This window comes from Dinoponera quadriceps, unplaced genomic scaffold (genome assembly GCF_001313825.1).
Source record: "Dinoponera quadriceps isolate SergipeBrazil2010 unplaced genomic scaffold, ASM131382v1 scaffold2720, whole genome shotgun sequence".
NCBI lineage: Eukaryota > Metazoa > Arthropoda > Insecta > Hymenoptera > Formicidae > Dinoponera > Dinoponera quadriceps.
Window position 1 is genome coordinate 8,967 of NW_014556730.1, and position 16,601 is coordinate 25,567.

Consider the following 16,601-nt stretch of genomic DNA (forward strand, 5'->3'; position numbering starts at 1 on the left):
CAATTATAATTACTTACAACTTGGTGAAAAGACATTTGATAAGAGTGAAACTTGTTTTGATTTAAAACGCACCATATACCGACATGATTAATTTCAGAATCTATTTTTTGGTGACTCAAATCACGAAGGTTTAATACTGTTGATGAAAGAATTTCTGCTTCTCTTTCATTCCTAATTAAACGGCAAATCTGTCAACTTTTGTTATGTTGAGATTGAACGATACCTTTGGTTCTGATTTGGTTAGCCAAAACGTTATGTGAGTGAAGTATCCGACCAGGAAAACGTTCTCTTTACAATCTCTCAGCTGCAGCGAATTCACCTCGATACTCATATAAAATTAACAATAAATCATATGCTTCTTCATTTTAATAGGACACGGCTATGGCTATGATACGAATTAACCCGAATTACATTATTTCTAGAAGAGAAATAATAGCTCGAGATCTGATCGCGGATCGGAAAGACGACGATGTAATCGTTAAAGCGAAATACGCCAATGTATTTGCGAGACGAAGGATCGGTAGACTTCGAAGTAGCAATCGCGAGCGGAAATGTGCAGTACTTGAATAAATGTTGACGAAAATGTTCACAAAAATTATTACTTATCGCCACGATCAGTATCCAAATCTATGTGAAAAGTTTCAAATGGTCTGATGAAATACCGATTTATTAAGTTTTTGTTTCATAGACAAACCTAGAACATCTGCTGCAACCTAACTGCTAGGGGTACTTATCACACGCAAACACGTGCGCGCGCGCGCGCGCGCACACACACACACACAACACACACACACATGAAAGAAGCAAGAAGACTTGTTTTAATCAAGTATCTAGAATACAGGTTCTCAAACTTATTTCTACCACCGCTCAAGAGTGAGATTAGATTTGAGATTAAAAAACAATCTAGTGCCCCCCTATTTTTTAACTTACCTTTTTACATTATCATCTGTTGCGTTTCTTAAAAACAGTTATTGCAAATATAATTTTTAAACATGCATTATTATATGGATAGGATAGATAGGGTGTGACCCATATTCTATTTCTGAGATCAAAGAATGTTTCAATGAGAGGAAATAAAACTCATACTTAATCATATTTAGCAGTATTTTTATTAACATTAAAAGAAGGCTTTGAATTTAAAACTTATCTAATGTGAAGGATGAATCTGATGCGTTTTGACGAGTTTGTTAATATCAGGCTCAAATTCACTTGAAATCAGCCTTAAGTCGCCGCGTTCAGTAACTTGCAGCCGATTTCTCTTTTTAGTTAGCAACGTTGCTACAACACTAAATCCACGTTCACACAAATACGACGATGGGAATGCTATCAGAAATCGTTGAACAACCGACCATAACCCAGGGTACAGTTGGGAGATTCGCTTTTGCAGCCAAAATTCTTGGTAGCCATTCTTGAATTTAATTTTTAATTCTTCGTTTGTTGTTAGTTTTATAAGTTGTTCTTCTAACTGGAATGATCCTGCTGTGTTGACATTTGAAAAAGGATCCAACACCCAGTCTGGTATGTCCATATTTAAAATGTCCTGGAATCGTTCCTTAAAATCATCGTGGAGGTTCTTCAAGTGTTGACAGTAAATAAGCAAGTCATCGTTACTGAAGGATACTGCCGATAAATTGGGGAAGTTATTAAATTTATGTCTGCCGATATTCCTTCTGTACAGTAGCAGTTTGGCTACGAAAGCAGGAACGATATTTTTTGTTTTAATTAAGTTTAAGTCGTCGCCTTGAAGCTGGAGATTCACATCATTAAACAATATATACAGGTCTGTCAAGTACGCAATATCATTCTTTAATATGATGAGGTTGCCGCGCAATTCTGTATCTTTATTTTCCAGGAACTCTATCACAGAGTCAAACAGATTGTAAAATCGAGTCAGACAAGTACCTTTTGATAGCTAGCGCACTTCTGTGTGAAGCAGGAAGTAGTTGGAATCTTTATCATAGGCAGTGCAAAGCTGACTAAATAATCTGTCATTTAGTGACCTGCTTCTGATTTTATTAACTACTGTGATAACATATTGCAGTGATGTATGCAAGCGTTCACTCGGATTTCTCGCAACCAAATGCTGGCGATGAATGACGCAATGTACAGCAAGCACGCCTGGAACTTTATTTTTTAAGTACGTTATGAAGCCTTTGTAACGCCCTGTCATAGCCGGAGCGCCATCTGTAGTAGCTGACGTAATATTATTCAAAGGACTTTCCTTTACGTCACAAAACTTTTCCAGTTTATTAAATATGGTTTCTCCCTTTGCGTCTGTTTCTAAATTTCTAGAAAATAATAGTTCTTGACATATTTTCTCATCTTTGATGAACCTCACATATGACAATAACAATGCTTCATTAGTTGGTAAAGTGGACTCATCCAACTGAATTGAAAATTGACAAGTCTTAAGATGATTGCACAATGATTCTTCAATGTTTTTAGCCATCTCATCAATTCGTCTTTACACAGAACTATTGCTTAAGGGAATTTTTCGGATAATATCTGCTGCTGGTTTATGGATCACAGTAATTAATATTTCTTTTACTGCCGGTAAAATTAAATCCTCCCCTATAGTATGTAGTTTGCCGGTTTTAGCAATTAACAATGAGATATTGTACGAAGCACGAAGTCCGTCATCGTCTTGCTTAGAAGCTTCTGAAAAAAGTTTCGAGATAGTTGGCTGAACTGTGTACTTCTTTTTCAGGTCTTGAAAATAGATTACATTTTTGTCTTTCTTATTCGAGTGAACTTTATTTAAATGATTTTGTAGCCTAGATGGCTTCATCGCTTCGTTCGAAAATGTTGCTTGGCAAATAAGGCACATTGGCGATAACGGATTTGTAGGATTTTCTATAAATATGTATTTAATATAGTCCACACTGTACTGTCGTCTCTTCTTCTTTGCTTCCGACATAGTTTAGACGTGAGTAAAATATTCGCTTGAAAACCTGCTACCGATATGATGCGATACGCGCTAAATGCTAATGAAAATAAAATAAACAATCACTGCCTTTATATAAATTTGAAATGTAACACGCAGCGACAGGAACAAGATAAACTTGCAACCACTTGTTTACCTCATGTGAGTAACGGAATTCGTATAGTAGGATTTTTATTCATTGACTTAATTTTATAAAAAACTTAAAACCGCAGTACTTATAAAAAAGCCTATAAATGCCTGCCGCTTCAATACAAGCCCTCATTGTAAAATAAAAGTTCAGAAGTGCCGGCTACTCGCTAAAGATATCGTCGTAAGTTATTTGCACCAACGACTATCCATATCATTTGTTTTATTTATATTTGGAGTAAAATGACATTTGTAAAAAGGCTTACTGAAGCTCATTAGCCTATGGTAAATGGAATCGTTCGAACTAATATTAAGTTAAAAATTAATATGTAAGTTACAGATAATACATCATTACTAGTAATTCGCACCAAAATTTCACGTTATTTTAAAACACCAATTTTGTTTTTAAAACTGATTGGTGCAAATTGCATATTTTAAAAATCTTAAAAGTCGGCAAAATATTATTCCCTTCTTTAGTTCTATAAAAAAGAGGCAGTTTTTTAAAAAGGATTTAAAATTTAAATTAAGTCAGCTAATAAAAATGCTGCTATACTAAGCAAGTTAGAACAAATAAAATAATCATGTCAATTCATGCAGGGTTGTAAAAATCGCGTTGTTTAACAAAAACTTATTAGAACTTGATTGCCACAAACACAGCACGAACTGAAAGTGAATGATCCGATACAGTTTTCTATACAAACTTTGAGGAACCAATGACGGTGATAGAAAAGATATAATTCCATTATTATGTTTTACTTAATATTTCATTCCATTATTATGTTTTACTTAAAGTTTTACTTAATTTTAAAATTAACTAACAAAGTGCAAAATACCCAGTTTTGTTATAAAAAATGTTATAAAAAATGTTGAAGGAAGTAAAACAAACTATTATTATTTAATTTAGCTAGATTCTAGCTAAATTGAATAATAATAATTTATTTTACCTGTTATAGTTATAAGAAACCTTATCATAATAAACAGCGATAAGAAACCTTGTTATAAACCAACCTCTATCTGCTAGAAGCTGTTTCTTATAACAAGGTTTCTTATGGGTAACAAGATTCGACTGTATTTAATTTTAGTTTAAAATACTGAGGACTCTACGGTTTCAGTGATAGGGCGATTTAAAATCGGATTTTTATAGATAGAATTTGTCTGCCGCCGCCCCTCTAGATTGCCTTAAAGCCCCCTAATTTTCTCTGAGCCTTCTACTGCCCCCCTGAAAACTTCCAGCGCCCATAAGGAGGCGTTATTGCCCACTTTGAGAAAGACTGATCTAGAAGATGTATGTCCGACCGTGCGATCTCCACGTGGTTCATCTTGGGTAATGCCAACGCCGACAGTACTGATATTTTGAAGTCGCATAACTCAGGAAGATCTTAACTAAAAAGAGTTTGTAACTAGTGTTTCGAAACCGCCTTGATGTCAGCTACAATAATATGCAATGAAAAATATGGATTCCCACTTAAAAAATTCAAGTCGACCTTGACGGGATCTTCATGACGGCACCCAAGGTCAGTCACATGTGCCCATGTAATGTACTACTTGATCACTAACAACTTTTGTCTAAAACATTTTTTAAAATAATTTTCCATTTCCCTAGTTTTTAAATGGAGTGTGTAGGTAATCAGAAACATCCGCTGTGTATACAGGGTGTCCAAAAAGTCTGGAATAATTGAATAATTTCTCTTGAATAATTTTCCAGGTAAATTATTTTTGAAAAATGTTAAGGTCACTCTTGTAGTAACTATTGACGAGGAATTCAATGGTGACCTTGGATTTGACCTTGACGATGACCTTGAAGGTTATTTCAAAGTCAGCTCAATTTTTTTTAATGGAAACCATCTTTTTTGACGTCGGCAATCGAAAGAGCGGGAAATTTTACGTCCAAAAACATTATAAGGCCATAAATCGTGGTTGACCCTGAAGGTCATTCAAAGATTATTTAATTTTGAGGACTGGATATCTTCGAAGAACGCTTTGTTGAAAACGCATTGATGAAAATAGCTTACTTTAGTTATTTTGTTTAATTGCAATTAGTGGTGACCACAAACTCGACCTTATTGATGTCCTTCAAGGTTATTTCAAGGTCAATTTTTTTTCTAAAAACCTCCTCATTTGTCGTCGGCAATTGAAAGAGCGGAAGTTTTCATACTTTTACTTTTAGCGTTACCCAGGAACAACGGCGAGGACGTAGTAAGGACTGTTTCCTTTGGGGTGCTTGCTTAACGTGAGTCCCCTTGCCTCTCACGATGGGGTGCTTTATTATCATGAGTCCCCTTGCTTCTTACGTGCATTGATAAACATTTGGTCACTGTATTTAACGCAAATGCTCGAATTGTTCTCCGTTTACTTCTTGACAGTAACCTAATCGATGGTAGAAAGCACCAACAGCCTTTTTGATGATTTCAGTAGGAATGAGAGCTGATTCATCAACGATCCTTTGCCGTAATTCATCTAAATTTTGGGGTTTTGTTTTGTATACCCGATCTTTTAGATAACCCCAATAGAAATAAACTAGAGGCGTTAAATCGGGTGACTTAGCTGGCCACTCAATTGTGCCTCTTTGTCCTATCCATCGATTAATAAATACTGTATCTAAGTAAGCGCGAACGTCTCGTGCATAATGAGCTGCTGCGCCGTCCTATTGATACCATGTGTCATTAAAGTTGTCTCCAGCTATTTCTCTTATTGCAGGAACTATTTGATTCCGCAGCATAGCTTCATAGTTTTGGGCATTTAAGTTGCCATTAAAGAAAATGGTCTTATAATTCTATTATTTAGTATTCCAGCCCAGATATTTAATTTTTGTGGATATTGTGATTTGGCTTCTCTTGCCCAATGAGAGTTTTCATCTTCCCAATATCTACAATTATGCCTATTTAAGCTTGAGTCAAGTTGAAATGTAGCTTCATCTGAGAAGACTATATTTGATGGAAAGTTGTGATTTTGAACTATGCGTGCCATCATATTATCTAAGTGTGTCGAACCACTGTAATACCTCAATACTCTACATAACTGATTGCAAAGTTATTCTGTTTATCATTCGAATTTCATGATGAATATTGTCCTTCAGCTTAGCAAGAGTTCGCGGCTTAGTAGCAAACACTTGCTGTTTCAAATATCCCCATAAAATAAAATCTGGGGCCGTCAGATCAGGGGAACGCGACGCCCAACGAAACTCTGCATTTCTGGAAATTATTCTTTCTCTGAAAATTTATCGGGACTTCCAGTTCGTGGAAGATCCTGCACAAAACCTTTCTGTTGAAGACGCCGAATGAGAGCCAATATCACTGGTTTTGACGGAAGTTTTCTTTCGTTAAAGTGTCGCATGTATGTTCTCTTGGTAAGAATAATGGAGCGCTGATGTTTAAAGTAAAAAATTCAATAAGTTTTACACGTTTTTCTATCATCAATTTACTCATAATTTATTTTCGATTTCTGTATTTTAAAAATCTGAAACAAAAAAAATATAATAGCAAAAAAGTTATTTAATTTTTTAATGGTAAAGTGACTTATGGACCACCCTGTATATATTGGGAGTGTGAATAAGTTCTCGCCGTTTCACCATCAGATGGCGGTATTAAAATTTTCTGTGTATAATTCAAGATGATGACGCATCTATATTGAAGTTCTATAACCTATGTTTAAAATCAGTGCGTGTCTTTCCATTAACCTATAAAGAACATTTTCTTTTTGTAGCGTAAAACATATCAAATTTCGTGCCAAATAAACCGTTTTTGCGGGGAATTTTACTACACTATTTTATTCAGAAGAAATCTGCAGCTGAAGCACACAGAAATCTTGTAGAAACCTATGGTGATCATGCTCTGTCGGAAAGAACATGCAGAAATTGGTTTAACCGATTTAAAAATGGTAATTTTGATGTTCAAGATAGAGAACGCAGTGGTGCACCAAAAAAGTTTCAAAACGAAGAATTGGAAACATTACTTGCTGAAGATCCATGTCAGACGCAATCCGATGTTGCAAAATCATTAGGAGTTGATCGAACAACAGTTTCGAAACGTCTGACAGCATTAGGAATGATACAAAAGGAAGGATCTTGGGTGCCGTACGAACTGAAGCCGAGAAACGTCGAACGGCATCTTGTCACGTGTGAACAGCTGCTTCAACAACAAAAAAGGTAAGGTTTCATACATCGTATTGTGACTGGTGATGAAAAGTGGATATACTACAGTAATCCCAAGCGTAAAAAATCGTGGGTTAAGCCTGGCGAAGCAGTAGCATCAACGCCAAAGCGGAATATCAACGGTTCAAAGCTCATGCTGTGCATTTGGTGGGATCAGCTGAGGGTAGTGTATTACGAGCTGCTCCAACCCAACCAAACCATCACAGGAGATCTTTATCGACGACAATTGATGCGTTTGAGCCGAGCATTGAAAGAAAAACGGCCGCAATATGAGCAAAGACACGATAAGGTGATTTTGCTGCATGATAACGCTCGGCCGCATGTCGCGTCACCGGTCAAAACATACCTGGAAACGCTGAAATGGGAAGTCCTACCCCACCCGCCGTACTCTCTAGACATTGCGCCTTCTAATTACTAATTATTTCGATCGATGACTAACGGCTTGGCTGAGCAGCACTTCACTTCGCATGAAGAAACGAAAAAATGGATCGATTCGTGGATAGCCGCAAAAGAAGTGTCGTTTTTTCGACGTGGAATTCTAATGCTGCCAGAAAGATGGGAAAAAGTAGTCTCCAGCGATGGGCAATACTTTAATTGACTTGTTTTTTTATTTATTTTTTTTAATAAAGGATTTATTTTCACAAAAAACGGCGAGAACTTATTCACACTCCCAATATACGAGGACAGTCCGATAAGTACTTAGCCTACAAAAGAAAAACGAAAATTTTGGAAAAGTGACGATTTATTTCTCAACATAGTCTCCTTTTAGCTCATACACTTGACCCAGCGATGCTCCAACTTCTTTAACCCATCTGAAAAATACGTTTTCTCGAAGTCTGCAAAGTAAGCCTCCGTGGCGGCGATGACCTCGGCGATGGCCAAATTGGTCGAATTGGACTATGAACTGCTGCCCCATCCACCGTATTCTCCAGATTTGGTCCCGTGCGACTTTTTTCTGTTTCCAAACTTGAAAAAGTCACTCGCCGGACAGAAATTTGAGTCGAATGAGGAGGTTATCGCCGCCACGGGGGCCTACTTTGCAAACTTCGAGAAAACGTATTTTTCAGATAGGTTAAAGAAGTTGGAGCATCGCTGGGTCAAGTGTATCAAGCTAAAAGGAGACTATGTTGAGAAATAAATCGCCACTTTTCCAAAATTTTCGTTTTTCTTTTGTAGGCTAAGTACTTATCGGACTGCCCTCGTATATATATATATATATATATATATATATATAATCTAGGGTACGCCACCAAAATCCGGGAAAAATGAACAATTTGTTTAAACAAAATTCTATTCGTCAAAATGTAAAAATTATAACAAAAATTTTTGTACAACACTTCTTCTTTTTAATGTGCCATACAGATTTTTCTCTGCGTAGGCGTCTTCCGTACTCCACCTATCGTTGGAGTAGGCTAAGACTAGATTTCTCTGTTCCTTGCGGCGTTGCGAAGAGCCTCATATTCATGTAGTCCGGTTCAATGTTGTATGTTCCGCAGTCATGATAGCTTCTTACGACCTACTCCCCTGCTTCCCTCAATCCGACCTTTCAGTATCAACTGCAGGAAGTGTTCTCTTCATAGTATGTGTCCAAAGTAAGCGATCTTCCTGTTTTTTATATGTTTGAACAATACTTTGTCTTTCAGACCCGCTCTTCTGATGATGTTTTCGTTACTGTTTTCGTTACTATTTTCTCCACCCGTAATATCCCTAGCAATTGACGCAGAGTACACATCTCGAAAGCTTCAAATTTGTTTATTGATGTGGCCTTAAGTGTCCATGCTTCCATCCCGAATAGCAAGACAGACCAAATTTCAGACGTAGCATTTCACCATACGGTATCTGGGTTGAAATTAAGCTTATGGTCATTGAAGAATCTGCCAAGTCTCTGGAAGGTTGTCTTGGCTTAGCCTACACTACTCTTTATCTCCACCTCCGGGTCTCATTTGTTGTTTAGAATACATCTTAGATATTTGAATTTATGAACTCTTTCCACCTTTTCATCACCAATAACCAATCGGGCGTTGTGAAAGTTGTTCCTGTTAATAATCATATACTTGGTTTTCCTGCATTCATCCTGAGACCTAATGCGTTGCTTGCGTCGTTAATCATGTTCAGAAGAGATTGGAGATCTCAATCTACGTTGTCAGTCAGAATTGCCATGTCATCTGTACATCTGATGTTGTTTATAGGAACCCCGTTTACTTTTATATACACAATGCTATCTGATATTCGACAAACTCTCTCTCTTTTTCGATCTCTCGCTCTTTCGATGTAAAGATTAAAAAGCATTGGGGACGAGATGCAACCATGTTTTATTTGATTTCAAATTCTTCCGTTTTTTATTTCAAATTCCTCGATTACATTGAAATTTGGAGGCTCACCTCTCTTGTTTGATTCTAATATAAATTGCTAATGGCACGTACATCTTTGTCGCCTAGGCCCAGTTCTTGTAGGTATTTTATCAAGAGATCGTACCGAACGTTATCGAATGCTTTTTCGTAGTCTATGAAGCACATAAACACATCTTTCCTTTGGTCATAACAATTTTAGACGAGGGTGTGTAAGCTAAAAATAGCCTCTCTTGTGCCAAAACCATTCTGGAAACCAAATTGGCTGCACTCACTTACTTTCTCACATTGTTTCTACAGTCTTACGTTTATAATACGGAGGAAGAGCTTAAGAAAGTGGCTCATGAGGCTTTTAAAACGGTAATTTTCTCATGAGTTTGCATTTTGCTTCTTCGGTAACGCAATAAATGTGGAACCTATCCAATCTGTAGGTATTTGTCCAGTATCATATATGTTATTCAATAAGCGGACTATGATATTCAGATTTCAGTCATTGAGTGTCCAGAAAATTTCCGAGAACATTTCGTCTGATCCTGGCTTTTTATTGGTCTTCATGAGTTTTATGGCCTTTACCACTTCACTCTTCAAAATACTTGGTCCTATCGGTGGATCACTTGTTGTATCCGGCGAAAACTGGACGTGTTCTTGTGTCGTCGAAAAGATTTGCTGTGTATGACTTCCAAATATTAAATAGTTCCTTGGGATCCACAATTGGAATGTTTCTGTCATTCTTTATGAACATAACTGATTTGTTGACCCCATTTCCTTGATCTTTTTATGGAGATGAAAGCCATCTCCAGTATGGGCCAGATTTTCAGTTTTGCTGCATTTTTCGGCTATCCAAGCCTCTCTTGCTATTTTTATTTCTTGTCGTATATTCCTTTGCACGTCCTTATAACCCCTTTTGTCTCGGTTCCTGCATTTTCCCCGCTCTTCCATTAATTGCAGTATATTATCTGTCGTCCATTCGTTCTTGGCCGTTGTTTTGGAGTGAGGTAGACTTTTTTGTTGACTTCCTTGAAGGCTTCCCTTACTTAGGATCATGTTTGTTCGACATCGTCCATGTTCTTAATGCTCACAACTCAGGTGTTTATAAATTCTTCATAATTCGATCTAACTGCTTTGTCACTAACAGCCTGATGTTGGGCAGTCTGTTGGTCTTTTTTCCTTTGGCTCTTGCTGGTCTCAGGTTGGTATTTGCACAGACGGGGTAATGGTCTCCCATATCCGCTCCAGGTAGCGTGGTTACTTTGGTAATAACGTTCTTGAATCGTCTGTTAATTGTTATGTAATCAATTTGATTGCGAACAATGTACTGGTCAGAATCTTTAGGTGATTTCCAAATATAGAGACGCCTTGGAGGGAGTTTATACCAGGTGTCTGCTATTATTACATGTTTTTTTTGACAGTATTGTATCAGTCAATCTCTTCAGTTATTTCTCTGCCCAAGGCCCCATGTCTTCCAAAAATGTTTTCTATTTGACCTTCTCCTACTTTGACGTTAAAGTCTCCTATTATTATGCTGATTTCATGCTTTTTGGTTAGCTTCCCAGCTTGATCCAGTTGCTGATAGAACTTTTCCACGTCCTCATCAGGTTTATTACTAGTGGGGGCATATGCTTGTATCACACTGTTTACTGGCTTACTTCGCAGTTGAACAAAAATGACCCTCTCAGAAATCGGAACAAATAAGTTTTCCGAGTCTGTCAGATGTTTGTCCATCAAGACTCCGACACCATGCCTATGTTTTGGATCTCTCTCATTACCACACGAATAGTAGAACATCTTTCCATCATTTCTACATCATTAGTAATATCCTTTTAAAGTAAAATTATTCTATATAGTTTCCTTTTGCTTCAATGACTGTTTTGATCCTCGTTCTGAAGCGCTGGCACGCTCTCTGCAACGCGTCCTTATCCATATTGGCGAATGCCACCTCGATAGCGGTCTAGAGAGATGTCATGTAGGGATGTTTCGACTTGTTGGTCACTCATTCAATGACGTTCCACATGTAGTAGTCCAACAGATTCAAATCTGGACTTTTCGGGGGCCAGAATTCCTTGGACCAAAACATGTCCTCATTATCCGACAACCAGTTTTGAACCAAGTGACTTGTATACGCCGGCGCGCCGTCCTGCTGGAAGACATACGCCCTCCCGGCAGCTACGGTATCTATCCACGGCTTCACTACCCTTGTCAAAGCGCGTAAATAGACCTCTTTTATGATGGCTTCTTTCTTTTGAAAGAAATGTGACGGTATGACGTGACCCTCACTAAAGATGACACCTAAGATGTGAACAGAGATCGGAAACTTCGTCCTAGATATTATGGAAACATCTTCGTTGTCATATACATTATCGATCCATCTCGGGTATCCAAAGAATCGAATAATTTCGATCTGCGAACGCTCACCGCGAATGCCTTCGATTATTGCCGGTTATTTTCGGTTATACTCCGCACTCAATCTTATTTGCTCGTATACTTTGAAGTTATGTACGCTTACTACAAACATCTGACTTGCCCAAATATCAACAACAACCTACCGCTGAAGGCAAATAAGGCGGGAAATTCAAATTTAAATTTGTCCGGAATTTGGTGGCGGACTCTCGAGGTCTGGCTATTAAATAACGAGACTGCGCGCGCAGAAGTCTGTCCTATAGGGGAAGGGGGGGGGGGGCGAATGCAGCGTTGGATAGGTGGAAGTGTCTACTATTCCAGTACGAAACCTCGTTTTTGTCGCTGTAGTAGTATTTTTTCTATAGAGATTAGAAACGAACGTGTTTTTTTCTCGTGCCCATAACAATGTGTGACGAAAAACACGAGCAACGGATCAATGTGAAATTTCTCGTTAAATTAAAAAAAACTCCGACTGAGTGCTATAACTTGTTGAAAAAGGCCTATGGTGAGAATTCTCTATCTCGTGCGCGTGTCCTCCTGCATCCCCAAAAATGAAAAAAGCGAAGATGTCGAAATGAAAATTTAAAGCCATGCTAATCGTTTTTTTTCGACATCAACGGCATCGTGATGACTGAATGGGTTCCAGAGGGTCAAACTGTAAACCAAACTTACTATTTGAAAGTTTTGGCAACACTGCGAGAGCGAGTTCGTAAGAAACGGCCGGAATTGTGGAAAAACAAGTCGTGTATCTTGCACCAGGACAATGCACCTGCCCATAACGCGCTGTCTGTGAAGCGTTATTTAGCCGCTAGAGGCACTCCAGTGCTCGAACACGCGCCGTACTCGCCTGATTTAGCACCCTGTGACTTTTTCCTGTTTCCAAAGATCAAGTCTATCTTAAAAGGAACCCGGTTCGAGTCGATGGAAGAGGTGAAGCGAAAATCGGCGGAGCTCCTAAATACACTTACAAAAGAAGACTTCCAGCATTGCTTTGACCAATGGAAAAAACGAATGGAACGGTGTGTAGCGAGGGGAAAGGAGTACATTGAAGAGGAACATTCGATTGTAGAATAATTTTTAAAATAAAACTCTTTTTTATAAGCAGTATCGTTATTTAATAGCCAGACCTCGTATATATAATACCAATCGTTGGTCTTTTGCTAACCTTAATAGTTTAGTTACGAGCTTTAATGGGTCAATTAAGTTTCACGATACTTTCCATTGTCCTATTTAAAATATTGTTGAACAATATTTATTTAATCGGAATTCATATTTCATAAATTACTATAAACGTTGCGTCAAAAGAAGCAAACACTTAATATAGAATACATATGTCAAAGAAATAGACGATTTTTAATGAAATATTTATATTTTTTTCGTTCCAGAAAAAATTTACTTTAAATCGATTTTAAATTGAAGATAATCAGACTTTTTAATTTTAAAATTAATTTACAACACTTCAATAAAATTTCGTACAACACAGAAGCTCATAGCAACATTGCTACAAATTTCTGTGCTGTGTGGGATTATTAGATGATTTAAGAAATCATTACTTAAGTATAAAACACAAAATAATGTATATAAAATCAATGTTTATTTACTTTATACTAAATATTTTTACCTGAACAAAATGAACAATTACTTGCATCAAAAGATATGGTTTTATAAGAATGAATTCTTTTCATTTAAGAAAATTTTTCTCTCAATGTAATCTAGCTTCTCTAACGATACAAGTTGTGATATTACCTATTAATACCATTTTTAATTTGAGCATGATAACAATGGGCATGTGAATAAAACCAGCAAACTTCATGAAATACTGCCGTTTTAGAAGAAACATGTTTGAAAAAAGTGGATTCGTTGCAGTGAGCCTTTACACAATGTGGATTTTCTATTGTACAATGCCGCTCGTCTTCACCGGATTATATATACTTTTGCCAACGAACGAGACCTATACGGCCAGATTTCTTTATCGTTTAGAACACGTCCTTAATGTGGATAAATACTACAACTCACTTATGATTCATGGTTTCGTCAGCGTATTCTTTATAGTAGCAGTGCCAATAGCGGTCGACAGCATGTTTGTAATATGTATTCAACATGCTTGTGCGCAGTTCGAGATCATATGGTGAGTGATTTTAAAAATCATACATTTTATTGGCATTTTATTTTAAGACAGAAAGTTGCTGGTTACAAAAAGGTTAATCACCTTTCCTTTTAGTTGAAATTCTTTATATCTTATCCCCCTTCAAGTCCCCTTAGTGAATATTATATTATAGACCTCTGACATTTTGAAAATGTTCTTTTTTAATATCTAGTATTTCTGTTCATTAGCTATAACATGAAGTGCATCAAAATATCAGATAGTGTAATACTTAAGCCGAATATTGCGAACGACGAGGCGTATCATACGATAATCGAGTGTATCAAAATATATAATAATACCTATGAGTAAGTGGCGATGCCGCATTTAACTAGGTATATGTTTCATACTGTTTCGCATAAGAAAAAATCTGCAAAAATATTCTCATATCTAAATATACTCGTTTACAAAATGAATGCTTAAATTATTTTTTATAAATAAGTGTATATTCTACTTGACATATTGATAACGTAAAAAATTGTTATAATATTAACAACTTTGGTGTAATTTTATGCTTTTGTCTTATAATTTTGTGTTATTTTACATTATATATTTTATGTTGAGTCGCAATGCAAACTAATTAGTTAGATATGTTTAAATACACTAATATAACTTTTCCTTCGTTTTGCGCCAAGATTTTCCGAGATGCTTTCATCCTCTTTCGCAACCTCCAACCTTTTTTTGTTAGGAAATGTTATCATATGTTTAAGCTTCAGCGCGGCTGAGGTAAGCACCCGATCACTTAAAAAGTCCGAGACAAAATTATTTCCAATTAACGCCTAATTATGTGTGTCGTTCAAGTTGATAATGGTGGAAATCCAGTTAGATGAGTTTGTCAGAATTGTCGCTGCCACTGTGGCTCAATTGATGCACATATATTATTTGAGCAACACCAGTCAACGACTGATCGACTATAGTGCCCGACTTCACGAAGTCATGTACGTACACTCAACGGCATAATAATCTAAAGATCTAGAGATACAATACTAATATAAAACAAATTTATAAAAATTTGTCAAACGAGACTTCTTATTTAAAGTTATTTTCTATGGACAGAAATTATTAAGTTACTAGATACTTATACATCACCGAAATCTTTTACTATTTCAGAATTGTTTCATGTGAAAAAGTGAAACATCTCAGAAACGTTTCAAAATGTTTTTGAGACAGCTGTAAGACTGCTTTGGGATAGCAAAATTTCCGCGATTCTTGCATTTGAAGCCCCTAAAGCTGAAAGATTACCAAAATATGTCTGAAAACTTTCTGAATGTTTGTTGGAAAGTTACTGAAATAATTATTTATATTTATTGTTATGTTTATTTATTTACGAATTATGCATTAATATTGTTTACACATTTAAATATCGTGAAAAATTTCAGTATTATGGAAAATATAAAAAAAATTAACAATATTTGTACAATTAAAGAAAATTAATAATATTCGTTTGTAATAATTAACAAATTGAAAACGTTGTTGAATAAAAGAAGATAGTCTTGACTGCTTGCCGATAACCGTAGAAGTTGTTTCAAGCTTCGTACTTTTTTTTCGCATCTATGTATAAAGTCGATCTCGAACCCAGCCCCAATCCATTTTTAGTACGCGGTCACCGTTACTTAACTTCCACGACCGGAAGACAATAGTGACTCCAACAGCTGTGACGATATATTTATGACTTATGTTTATATAATGCATACTTATATGGTTTCATGTATATATTTTTTATATTGACCAAAGTGTTCCTATGCTATATAAGATATTCCAAAATAAACCGTATGAATGAAACGAAAAATCATAAAATTTATTGCATGTGAAAGATTTCAAAAATAGCTCAGCTGAAAATTTTCAAATTTATTCCATGTGAAAAATTTCTGAAATAGCTCAATTAAAAGGTGTGCAAAATTATTTCATATGAAACGTTTCTAAGATAACTCAATTGAAAGTTTTCAATCAAATTTATTGTATGTGACAACATTTTCATCAAATTTATTGTATGTGACAACATTTCAGAAACAACTCACTAAAATGTTTGTAAAATCATTTCATGTGAAATATTTCAAAAATAACACAATTGAAAGTTTTGGAAAATTATCTTTACATGAAAGGTTTCGGAAATATTCTTGTTGGAACATTTCAAATGACATATTGTAGAATTCTTTCAGAAATGTTGCACATAAAATGTGAAAGATTGAAATGATTTCGAAACATTTCTGAAAGTTTTTTGCAACAATTGGTGCTGTTCAAAATTCTAATTGAATTAAAACGGAAATCGTTAATGTTATCATGCTCATCATGTAAGCCGAGCATGATGCTGCAAACGATCGCTAAACAATAACACGCGGATTGCTAACAACAACACAAGTAAATATGGAACACGCGTGTCTCATCACGTGTTCGGGTATAAGAACACTTAATTCTCATGTTGGATCAAAAAACATTGCCACAGTTGAATATGTTCGAAAAGGCTTCGTCCGATCGAAGGTCGATCAATTTATT

General features: G+C 36.2%; 1 protein-coding gene across 1 annotated transcript; it reads right to left on the minus strand.

Annotated features, from left to right (window-relative positions):
- Positions 1 to 1,147: 1,147 nt before the first annotated feature.
- LOC106748062 (SCAN domain-containing protein 3-like) lies at positions 1,148 to 2,917 on the minus strand. The gene is made up of 3 exons (XM_014626256.1): positions 2,549 to 2,917; positions 2,062 to 2,386; positions 1,148 to 1,857 (listed from the first exon to the last, which is right to left on the minus strand). The coding sequence occupies exons 1-3, from the start codon at positions 2,915 to 2,917 to the stop codon at positions 1,148 to 1,150; spliced, it is 1,404 nt and encodes a 467-aa protein (XP_014481742.1).
- Positions 2,918 to 16,601: the final 13,684 nt, after the last annotated feature.